The sequence below is a fragment of the Plectropomus leopardus genome, chromosome 23, assembly GCF_008729295.1.
Source record: "Plectropomus leopardus isolate mb chromosome 23, YSFRI_Pleo_2.0, whole genome shotgun sequence".
In the NCBI taxonomy this organism is placed as follows: Eukaryota; Metazoa; Chordata; class Actinopteri; order Perciformes; family Serranidae; genus Plectropomus; species Plectropomus leopardus.
The window spans coordinates 19,658,567-19,671,136 of record NC_056485.1 but is presented as its reverse complement, the minus strand read 5'-3'; the positions used below and the strand labels follow the sequence as shown (position 1 = coordinate 19,671,136).

Below are 12,570 nucleotides of genomic sequence, written 5' to 3'. Positions count from 1 at the left end.
TCACTTAGGTGTGTATTTATATACTGTATGTGTGTGTGTGTGTGTGTGTGCGCGTACAGGAGGCCTCTTTCAGACCCCTAGCAGGGGGAGTGTTGACTTATTTTTGGCCCTGGACTTAACCCAGAAACCGCAGAGAGCGAGAGAAGCAGAGAGTTGAGTTTCCACAGAATTCCTCAGAATTACTTTAATAGGTAAATAGAGGGTGTGCCTGTCTGTGTGTGTGTGTGTGTGTGTGTGTGTGTGTGGCACTCTTACTGTCTACCTATGGGAATCAGTTTAGCATCCCTGCAGTCATATTTACATAAAGATGTGTATCATAAGTCATTGCTTCTGATGCCAAGATGATTTGTTGGTGAAATTATGATAATTGTTGATGTGTATGTGTTGAGTCAGCCAAGGCAGGTTCCCTTTGCCAGCACTTCGCAAAGTAAACAGCGAGTGTGTTCTTTTTTTGTGTGACTGTGTATTTTTGAACACGTCAGAGCTGGCGTGTATCTTTTCTGTAACTCTCTCACGTGTAATTGAGTGGCTTCTTGTGCGTCTGGCTTCTCTACAGTTTGCACACCTTTCCTTCCCACTCAGGTTAATTTTTGGGTTTTGATGCGTTACCTTCAGTTCCTGCATGGTGAGCTCGGTGCCATTCTCTTTGGCGCTCTCCATCAGGACGTCCAGCGCGTCGCTGTAATCCTTCCCCTGGGAGCACAGCGGCTTCTCCCTGATGGCCTTCTCTATGCTTTTCTGCAGGGTGTCCCGTGCACGGATACCCTGCAAACACATGAAAAGAAACATTAACTTTAGATACCAACAGGAACTGGTTGAGTTAAACAAATGTCCCCAAACTTTTTATGTACCCAAGCACCCAAAATCAGTTGATTATCTTATTGTGATATTAAAAACTCAAAAAGCATTTCATAAAAACTGAACCAGAAGAAAAAAAGGTGAATTGAGGTGCCCATTATGCTCCAGAGGTGAATTAACCTTTAAAATCTTGACAATTTGCTTGCTATTTTTCAAAAACTTGAGAAGATGGCAGTGAGCAGCTTAGATAAAATGACCTAGAGATTAGTGAGAAATTATTAAAAAGTACAAGAAAATAAACTTAAAATTTGAGAAAACAACTAACCCACAAACAAAATGCTCAAACAACAACAGTTACATTTTTAGGATACAAAATAAAAGAATATATATGCAAAAGACATGTTATATGACAAAAGCATAGTCCAAATGGAAAAACTAGAGACTTATCTTTGCATAAAAAAGCAGCTTAAAAAGAGTGAATGATGTCAGTACATACCTTCCTGTAGCCACTAAATGGCAGGTCTATAGGCAAGCTGAACAGGTTGTCCACAAAGTCCTGGAAGGTTGAGAACAGATGCCTCATCTCCTCCTCTGACACCCTGAACCCAAGCAGCACCCTCACCGCCATGGTGAACGACAACCTCTGGCTCTCCCTGTGGAAAGACAACCAATTACGACCTCAGTAACATCCAATGACAAATTCTCACTTGCATTTGCAACCTTTCTCCATAAATTTTCTTGCACCACAATTCTAGCAGCCTGAGCTTTTTCCTGGCAGAGGAACTTGTGTTATATGACTCTTGCGGATTACATGTTACGCTGATGATGTTGTGCTTTATTTCTGTCGACAGAAGCTGATAATGACTTTGCAACTTATGCCAACCTGCTGCAAAAGATATTTGAACACACAGCCATGTAATTCGTACTTTAAATGATAATATTTCAGCCCAAGATGCTGAAAAATGTTTTGGAAATTACATTTTTTGAAAGAAAACTGGGATGTCTTTCATTGTTATGATGATATTTCTCCATTGATTGATGTTTCTATGATAGGCTGATGTTCTTACTTCTTATTATAACAATGCCTCTACATGCCTTTAGTAATGATCTCTCTGTCACTGATTCAACTCTATTAAGTACATTTTTTCCATAAGTTGTGTTTCTTCTTGTATTGATAATCCTACCCTAAATTTCCAAGAGCAAGAACAATGACATGTCTATCTCTTGTGAATGCTTTCTACACTAGGACCCCTGCCGTACCTGTAGACGTTGATGGGCTCAGGGTTGGAGCTCCATACTCGGAGGCTTTCCTGGATGACCTGCTGGATTTTGGGGAGGTAGGACTCCAAGGCCTCATGGCTGAACACTTTGGCAAACACCTGGAGAGAATAACATACATATAATGTCATTTAAAAAGCTGGATTTGACTGCACCTGCCTGCTCATGACATATACTGTAGAGACACAGATAAAGATCCACCAGGATTTTCATTACATGCTCATAAATTGTATGACTTGGCACACAGACAAAAAGCACAGAGAATGTTTTCTGTACGAGCGCAAGTCCAAGCAGAGGACAAAAGCACGGATTAAGCACATAGAGTGTCTCCGGTAATCCACCTCTGTCTTAAAGTACAGTTCGTACCAACACCCACACAAGCAGAACATCTTTAGGAAACTTCAGAGCGTGGTGGCAAATCCTGACTGACTGGATGTGTGAACAGATGGCAGAAAGAACATTTTTTTCTGCTGTAATATTTACATTTATTAACACTTTCACCACCCCTGCAAATTTTAACCAAATTTGACACAACATGTATTAGGATATTTAAAAAGGATATTGTTATTTTTATCCATGCTGGTGGTGTGGCTCATTGGATAATAATGTAGATCCGTCTGTGACTTAAATATCTCAATTATTATTTGATGGATTGCCGCAAACTGCACATATGTTACATTTGTATGTCTCATATGGAGTGTACATGTTGAAACACATAACATGTTTCAATTTTCAATTTTACGTTGTGACAAAAAGGTAGAGAATGGACAGACGATGCCTTAAAAATACCCTGTTATCACAACTACCAGTAAAAATGTGCTAATGTCACCTTAAAAAATAGAGTTTTGGCCTTAACCACTGCTAAAAATGTGCAGACTGTGCCTTGAAAAATACCTGGTTGTTGTCACCACAACCACCGTTGGAAACATGCAGACATCGCTTTAAAAATACCCAGTTGTTGCCTTAAAAATATCAAGTCTTGTCATGTAGACCCTATCATCAGGTGACACATGAATGTGAACAAACTAACAAAATTTGATAGTATTTCGCCTCCTACGACAATATAACAACTTTGCTTTAACTCAACGCCTGTGGCTCGCTTTAATTTTGCATACTTCATCCATTTACAAAGTTCCTAATATTCCCCTTGGGTCTCTCTGCTGTCACATCCCTACAACATTTTCTATCCATTAATCCCCTTCATCTCCCTCTTGAATTATACCTAGACAGGACTTTCCATCGTGTGCTCCCTCTCATTCATTTTCATGTGATGCCCATTCCTTATTCATCTCCCTCCCTCTTTAAGAGACTTATACATTGTGGAGGTTTTCCCCTGTAGTCAGCAGAACCAGAATGACAGGCAGAAAGAGCAAGAGAGAGGAGGGGGGGAAGAGTTAAGTCTTTCCTGGCTGCTTGTAGTATTTCTTCGTATGAATCAGTCACCAGTCGTCAGTGTTGTTTGGACAAATAACATTCCATCTGATTTAACCTCCAAAACTGCCCTTAAAACAGTCTTGGAAATGATTTAGAAGTGGGGAGCATTGGAGAGGAGTGCAGAAAAGTGAGCAGACGGGGCTAGAATAGGGCTTTTATATTAATATGAATCAGTCACTAACACTTAGCTTTATTTGGATAAATAACACTTTTGTGCATTTAACCTTTTGAGCTCTCCCCCCAAAACAGTCACGATTTGGTCTGAATGCAGAAGAGAATGGTTAATATCACCGCTGCTTGGGCGAAATGTCAACTTTTCAGTGATGAAGCAGAAGAGTTGAGCAGGAGAGGACTGTCTGATTCTCCACAAAAGAACTTACAATACAGGTTTTATTTGATCAGTAATAGCAGGGGGGATGCAGCATGTTGTCTGGTGCACATGGTTTGCATTTTCTGCCCAATGAAACAAGACTTTAACATGTGAAGAGCACATTTTATATTAGAGATAAATACTTCTGACTAATAGTCAGTGGCTGGGCCATCAGTTCACAATTAAAACCTTACAAATCTTTAGGAAATTCGAGTTAAGATGCGGGTTGAACATTTGCATGTAGGTTTGTATCGCTTTCCATTTTTGTTTATTTTGAAGTACTTTTTGTGTTTTATATGAGCTTCTTCTTTACTTTGGAACCTGCGCAAACTCAAAATTGCATCTCGTCTAAGGTCTGTCTCGATTTATTTTATCGTTGTGGGTTCTTTTTATTGCTTCCTCTCTACTTATTATAACCATGCAGAGGAACTAAATTATTTCTAACAAAATGTCGACTTGCGTGATGCAAAATTACATACTAAATCTCCTCAAAAACAGTTTTTGATAGTTGCATCCGTCCAGAATTAACCAGCATAAGAGCACCACAGTGTATAAATTGGATCTGTACAGCAGTGATACTCAATTTACGGCCCGTGGGCCAGATCTGGCCCTTGCTAGGTTTCTAGGTGGTCCCCCCAACCCTTTTCTAAATCACAATGAAAACTGATTCACACTATGAATCGTGTTTGTACTTTAGTATACATAAGGTACTAGTATGCAGAAAACAGCATTGAAATAGAGCTTGTATATCAAAGAATGTGCCTGTAAAGGATCCCGCAACCCAGACAGAGCCCTAGCTAAGCCCCTATTGTCTTAAAGACCTAGAAATGTCCTAAAATCCAAGAAATATCCAAAAATCGTAGAAATGTCCCAAAATCCTAAAAATGTCCTAAAACCCCAGAAACCTTCAAAATCTGAGAACCGTCCTAAAGTCTGAGATATGTCTTAAAATTCAAGAAAAGTCCTATGTCAAAGAAATGTCCCAAAATCCAAGAAACAACCTAAAATTCAAGAAATGTCCTAAAATCCTAGAAACATCCCGTAGTCTGATAAATGTCCTTTAATCCTGGAAACCTCTTAAAATCCTCAAAACTCGGAAAAATCTAAGCAACATGCTAACATCCTACAAAAGTCCTCAAATCCTAGAAACGTGCTAATATCCTACAAAAGTCCTGGAAACATGTATGGCTGTGACCGGCCCTGGCCTCCTGCCCTTTTGCATAAGAGTCCCAGTATCCCTGCTGTATAGGATCCATCGCTCCTAAAGCACATAATGCATGAAGAAAATGACTTTATTGTGTAGTTGTAATATGTTTTCAATAAGTTAATACTCTGAAATAACATGGTTTTAAAGACAAAGTGTTCCTGCTTCTTTTCATTCAGACATAATGGAGGCTGAGAGGGAACACAGGAGCTTCTAGTGGGATTTGAGCCTGGGCCAGTGAGGGTACATGTGGTTCCTGAGGTCGATGTTTAAGCTACCAAACCATCAGTTGGGCACTCGTTCTCTTATTTTGTCCTCTGCCTCATTTTTCCTCTCATTTTCTTTCTCCTCCGTTGCCCTCTTCCCTCTCTCATCAGTCCTCCCTCTGTCGAATGAATGAACAATAGTCCACTGAGCTGCTGCCGTGTGCATGTGTGAATTGCGTTGCATGCACTGTACGGGTACATATATGTGTGTATGCTGTGTGTGTGTTAGGGAGTGGTTAGTGCAGATCACAGGGCGCTCTAAGACGTTAGCAGCGCTACATTTCCTCTGCAGCCGCACCCTGAGGCCGCCGGTCACAGATCAGCTTACATGACCTGCTCTCCAACCCCGACCGCAGGGGATTACATACACTATCTGACCTCAGCGCAGTCTGAGGGGAGAAGCACAGGGCTGACAGGGCTGTTCTTTTGTTTGCCTGGCTGGTGATTTCACACAGTGTGGAGGAAAAGTTGATGTTTGATTGATTGGTCACTGCTGGTTCCTCGGTTGGGTCGGGTTAGCTGTACAAGGAGGAGGGTCGATAAACACTTTGAAACCTGGACGGACATCAAGTTTTCTTGTGCTGCATTCAGACCCCCTTCACATGTATTTAAACCTTGTTTGTTTTTGGTTTTGTTTTGTTTTTTACTTTTTTTGTGCAAATTTTCAGGTATTTTTCTTGTAATATTTTACTCATTCAGATTTGGTTAGTTTCTCATAAGTTGCTCATTGATTTCCTCCTATGTTTTTGAAAGAAATCTTGCCATTATGCACAGGTTTCAAAAGTTTAATAGAATTTGGATAAAACTTTTGCACAATTATAATTATTATCTTCTCGTTTTAAAAAAAAAAAACACTAATTGTCCCATGAAGGTTCCTTTGGTTCTGTGTTTATAGAGCGTTGCATATTTACTGTAGATTTGCCCAAAAAGCGGGAAAGTGGTTTAAAAATCTGCGACCTCATCACAGCGTAAAGTCTGAGCTGAGCGGGAACTAGCAGGCAGGCTCCGTGAGAGGAACATATTCAGTGGGCCGTGTACCTCAGAAGTAAAATTTTGGGACGCCCTTTGTCACACGATCTGGTGGGAATGTTGTTGGTTACCTCAGGTAATCTCTTGCCATCTGAGTAATTTCACTGATTACTTCGTCTATCCGTCATTTATTGAGTCATTTAGCTGATTACTGGTGTGGTTGTGTGGTCGGTTTAAGCGAGCCGTTTTCCCGTCTGTTAGAGATTTAGTCGGTTACGCCGTCGTTCATTCATTTTATGGGTTCCTTCATCACCAAATTGGATGCTAATTCTTCGTCGTTTGATGTATGAATTAGCTTCCAATCAATCAGCTGTCCACCTCCACGGTTTGCATCCATGACTCAGCTGTTTATGTGTGACGGAGCCAGCTGTCGGCCAGTTTGTTGACCACTCGCCGAGAAAACTAGACGAATGTGTTTCAGAGCCACCGGGGGAAATATTCGTCAAGCCAGAGGAGGTTGTGTAACGTTGTGAATTTAGCCATTTAACCCGTCTGCACTGGATTATGCATAATTGGTCAATTTGGGCGAGTACTTTGCTTCGTCCTGCACACACACACACACACACACACGCAGACATTCATAAAGTCGGAGCAGCAGCTACTGTAGGACCAGTGAGTCAGTGTGTGTGTGTGTGTGTGTGTGTGTGTGTGTGCGTGTGCGCAGGCGGACGGGAGACTCTGAAAGGTAACTACAGGTCAGACAAACACATGGTATCTCCCTACACGGCCTGGCTGCCAATCAAGCGCAGTTTTTTATGCAGCGTCACTCTGGGACGATCCAAGTTCCACACAGGACGGGGGTGGAGGTGGAGGTGGGGGGGATTGTTCAGTCATTTTGCTGCACCACAAAAACGTGACTGTCTTCTGTAGCCTGCAGCGCAAAGACACAGGCTTAAAGACACACACACACACTGTCGCGCACACACAGACACGGTCGTCCTAATAACGTCCATATGTCTTAAATTATGTGAAAGTGCTGCGAGCTGCTGGTTCCACAGACATGTAAAGACTCCTTTATTCTTCTCTCTGCCCTCCTTTCCCTCCGTCTCTCTCTCTCTCTTTGCTCCCTCCTCTTCCCGTCTCTCCCTGCCCCCTCATCCATCCTTTTTTTTTTTTTTTTTTTAAATATTCCCTTTTCTTATTCAAACAAGCAGTCCATACGTCTTCCCCGGCTTCTATCATCACTTTGAATCAGAGGAGGATTTGCTCTGTTGGCTTTAGATGTGGAGGTCAGAGCAGCCAGGTGACGTTTAAAAAGTCACATCTGAGGCTGAATCACGTTATTTCAGCTTAGGATTGATCTGAAAGAGTGTTAGCGGCAGTCAAAACCAACTTTAACTGATTTTCTGTAACATCCACGATTATTTCTGAAATGCTCTCTCTGAAAAGGAACATGCATGTTAAAGTTTAAGTCATGTAAGTGCGAAGTATAATTTCACAGCGCTGGCTCTTAATGTGTGTATTTTCACTGGATTTGACTTAAAGAAATAATTCACGGATATAAAGAGAGTCGTTGCATAAAACTAGCCCGTTTCTGCAGTAAAAAAGCAAAAATACTTTTGAAATTGGTGCTACACAACCAGAGAAAACGAGAAAATGAACTAAAATAATTTGCTCAAAAGGTAGAAAAACTACAACTACCAGAATGTACCAGACCAAAAAAAGCTCCCGCTGGTGTGTGACGTAACGCGACCTTGCCTGTTCGGCACAATGGCGGCCAGACAGATTTTGTGTTGCAGTTAAACGATTGGCGAAAACATGTTTCTGAAAACATTTGAGGTGAGAAATATGCAAATGCAGACGTATTTACACGAACAGTCGATTAGAGCAATCGTCTAATGTCCAAACTTAAAATTACTGAGAGCTCCTGGTGTGGGGGTAAACGTTTTGAATTAGTTAATTTACGTATTTAAAAGTTAAAAGACACAAAAGTATTCATGATTTTTGGTCGTCATGTAGCAAAAGCGTTCTCAAACTGCTTCAAGAAGTATTTCCCCGATATAAAAAGTCATAAAACTCGGCCGTCTCTGCAGTAGAAAGATGCAAATACTTTTGAAATTGGTGCTACATGAGCACAGAAAACACAAGATGAATCGTAATTTTAAGAACAATTGTTTGACAACCCTAATTTTTACATACTTTTTCTTGTTTTTTCTTATTATTTCTCTGTGTTTATATACATAAGATTAACTATAAAAAGACCCAACTTCCCTTCAGAGATCGATCAAGTATTTCTGATTGATAAAAATCAGCCTGTAGGTTTTCTCAAGACTAATAATACAACAACAGAAAGTCAAACAGTCCTATTGGACACAAGCAAGAAGAAACTTGGGTAGTGTTAGAATAAAATGAAAATCAGAGGAGAAATAATGCAATAAAATAATACAAAGAAATAGACCAAAAACAACAACAGAAACAATAAAAGCAATACAACACAAATAAAATGAAATAAAATTGATAAAACATTAATTAAAAAGGTAAAAAAAAAAAAAAAAATTAACATAAATAAAAAGACTAAATAAACTTCACCTCACTGTAGAAATAAACTTCATCATTCATTTTTTTAAATTCAATTTGACCTCAGAGATTGTTGAGCAAAGCGAAGAGGGCAGACAGACGACTGGCTGTAGGTCAGTCAGATTTGGCGGTGCCCTCTACTGGTGATGAGCAGAAACACAGGACTCTGTGAGACGGACAGGACGGCTGCACGCAGAGCAGCAGACGCTTTTCAGCGCTCTGCCTTCACTACATCTCTGACTCACAGCGGCTCTCGCTCGCTCGACCACACTGATGGCACCTTCACTCAAAGGAAAACTGGCTGCGTGTAAAAACACACGGAAAGAAACCAGGTTGAAGATGTCAACTTTAAAAAGTGACACTTAAATTGAGGCAGATGTCAATTCCAATCCCTCCGCATGTCTCTTTCATTCCTGTCCAGTCTCACCCTCTGTTTTCACCGCCTGTGTTTCTCCTTTTCCCTAAATTTAGGGATGGAGGTGGGAGAAAAAAAAAAAGAAAAACAAGGGGGAAGGAAAGTGTGGAAAGAGAGAGAATGAGGGAGTTTAAGGAACAGAAAAGAGAGTGAGAGGTATGTAAGAAGGGTGAAAATAAAGAACTGGCTGCCACTGTCAACACAGTGTGTATTTGCATGTGTGTGTTTGAAGCTAAGTTGGATTCACGCGCTGTTATTTCAGTATAAAGGGACGATTTTCCACTGCAGGTCGTGTCGGGCTCACTGAGGCCACATCAGCGTGTTTACTGCAGCTCACTTACTGTGTGTTTTCTCAGTTTATGTTGTTGGGCAAGCTATATAAAGCGTCCCAAATCATTTATTTTGCTTATTTTGTGCAGGTAGGAAAATTAAATACAAAATTGACTTTGTTTTTTTGTGATCTGCATGCGGAAAACTAATAAACTGTCACTTAACAGCAAAATAGTCGAGTTCAGTCGGTCAACTGAAGCCCTCCGATACTGAAATGTATCAGATCTGAATCCATTTAAATCCCACATTACACCAACGTTAGGCTGATTTTAAGAAGTTTTTAAACCATATACCTGTTATTATAGTAGTCAAGACAAACCTAGGAACATCCTAAAATCCTAGAAATTGTCCTACAATCCTTGAAACATCCTGAAATCCTAGACATGTCCTAAAATCTTAAAAACATGCTAAAACCCTTGAAATCCCAGGAGCGTCCTAAAATGTGATATGTCCGAAAATCCCAGAAATGTTCTAGAATCCTAGTAATATCCTAAATATGTCCTACAATTCTAGAAACGTCCTAAAATGTTAGATATGTCCTAAAATCCTAGGAGCGTCCGACAATCAGAAAAATGTCCTAAAATCCAACAAAAGTCCTTAAATACTAAAAATGTGCTAATATCTTAGAAATGTCCTGAATCTTAGCAACCTGTGTGGTGGCTGCTGCCATTGGCCCCTGGCCTACCGTCATTTTGCAGAAGTGGCCCCTGAGGAAAGCTGAGTGTCTCTGACTCGGAGGAATCTAAAACCAGATCGATAACTGGGACCAGCGATCAGAAGCGACACCTAAACCTTTAGTGTCCATGAAGGTTTCACTCAGTCCAGAAACACGCAGATCACTTCATTAGGAAACTCAACACTGAGGCCTTGATACGGTGATGACGGCGATAAACTCTGTCTGTCCGCAGCAGAATATGTTTGATGTTGTTTTTCAGACGGGGGATGATGTGTGAGCGCTGGCTGGCCTCGTTTGGCCCCGTTTGGCCCCGACCGGCCCGTAGTGGAAAAGCAGGCCGCTGTGGCTCTTTGAGGGAGTTAGTTTCCTAGCTTAACACGGGGTTAGATGGAAACTGGCTGGCTCTGTTGATCCACCGAAAGGCTAATGTGCTGTGTGAAGATTGTTTTTCCGTACGAAAACCGCAAGGACGGCAGACACACACATACACACACACACACACACACACACACACACACACACACAGAAAAGCAGTTCTGGTCCAGTGGGTCAGACGGTAAGCCAGTCGCTCATTCTTTCTCTGCAGTTGATGTTGTTTCGCTTCTGCTGTTGACTTAGTTTTATTACCCAGAAAACAGGAGGGAGCTCTGCCAACCCACACACACACACACACACACACACACACACACACACACACACACACACACACACACTCACTACATAAGTCTTGAAAACTGCCCAGCTGACCTCTCTGCCCTTCTCCCCGTTTTCTCTTTCTTTTTCGTCTCTCTCTGTTGACCCTCCTGTTATCAAAATGATGAAACAGAGTCAGACGGTCAAACGTGATGCTCTGCTGGACGGCGTCAGGTTGAAACGCTGCCGATAACGGTATGATATGAGCAGCTCAAATGTCGCTGTAGTGCGGGCTGGAGGAGCGATGAGTGGATCCATCAAACCCTGGACTTTCATGCAGGACTCTGGAGTTCGCTTCCGGTCAGCTGGTGATGTTTTTTCTACACCTAACCATGTGCCTCTTTCGCCTGAACTTAACCAAACGGCGGCTTCCAGACGCTCTGTAGTCTCATTTCGCCACTTGTTGGCAAATGCCTTTTTTATGCCACATAAAGGCTTCAGACCTATCGAGTGGAGTATTTACTGACAAACGCTAAAGTCTCTTAAGCTTGTTTTAACGTTATTTCAGGCAGACGCCTGAAATAACGTTAAAACAAGCTTAAGAGACTTTAGCGTTTGTCAGTAAATACTCCACTCGATAGGTCTGAAGCCTTTATGTGGCATAAAAAAGGCATTTGCCAACAAGTGGCGAAATGAAATCCTTTGGAAAATCCCATTGACTTTGAGGTGAGGGAACCGGGATCGCTGTATGTCTTACACCGGAGCAGATACGCTCAAAATTGAAACGCTTCATCACTTGACCTCTGTAGGGAAAACTTCTTCGTTTTGCCTCTTTGGGAGGGTCAGAGGTCAGACGGACGGACAGATGGACAGAATATCAGCAGGTTTAAGACTGCTTGTCTTGCTCAAAGACGTCTTTCCTTAAACGCAGAACTCAAGCTTTTTCATCGCAGACAGATGTTGTGTCTGCATCTGGCTGTTTGTGTTGAGAGCAGGGGAACGTTGAGGTGTGTGTGCACATACTATGCTTTTGTATACTGTTATACGTGTGTGTGTGCGTGTGTGTATTTGTGTGTGCGTGTGGAGCCCCCCACAGAAAGCCCCTCTTTGTGCCGTGTTGGAGGCAGCCTTCCTAATCAGGGGTCATTACATGAGGTTAGTGCGGGGGTCTCCAGGGAGAGGAGAGGGGATCAGAGCCCAGATTAGACCCAGCCGACCCCTCACTGTCCCCGGGCACCGCGGCAACGAAACCTGACCCCACCTCCGAACCCCTCCAAAAAAACAAAAACAAAAAAAAGATATCCAGAGAGAGAAAACTAGAGACTGATTTACAGGAAAAAACACCAGACCAGCTTCCTGTTCATCTCATTTTTGTCCTTTGTGTGTTTATCTGTGACTTTGTGTGTGTGTGTGTGTGTGTGTGTGTGTGTATAGGGGGGTATGTGCCCTGGGGATAACGGGATAATAGGAGGGAGAGGTAAGTGGCTGATTACCTGAAATGGTCCTGGCACGGAAAAAAGAGAGAGAAGGGAGGAAGCAAAGACAGACAGGAGGTGAAAAAGAGTCTTTGGACTAAAGAAAGAGACACAAATATGTGTAAAAGTCAGGAAAAAGAAGAAT

The 12,570-nt window shown here is 41.8% G+C and overlaps 1 protein-coding gene and 1 long non-coding RNA gene across 2 annotated transcripts in view; one reads left to right on the top strand and one right to left on the bottom strand.

Moving 5' to 3' along the window:
* Positions 1–12,570, bottom strand: part of LOC121961984 (cytochrome P450 26B1) — a 40,883-nt gene that overhangs the window by 4,695 nt on the left and 23,618 nt on the right. The window contains exons 3-5 of the mRNA XM_042512140.1: positions 2,059–2,177; positions 1,295–1,451; positions 610–765 (exon numbers count right to left, since the gene is read on the bottom strand). Coding sequence (XP_042368074.1) covers positions 610–765; positions 1,295–1,451; positions 2,059–2,177 — 432 coding nt within the window. The remainder of the gene's footprint in view (positions 1–609; positions 766–1,294; positions 1,452–2,058; positions 2,178–12,570) is intronic.
* The window catches only part of LOC121961985, a 110,203-nt gene that overhangs the window by 86,118 nt on the left and 11,515 nt on the right, over positions 1–12,570 (top strand). The window contains exon 3 of the long non-coding RNA XR_006107104.1: positions 2,045–2,135. This is a non-coding gene — a long non-coding RNA (uncharacterized LOC121961985). The remainder of the gene's footprint in view (positions 1–2,044; positions 2,136–12,570) is intronic.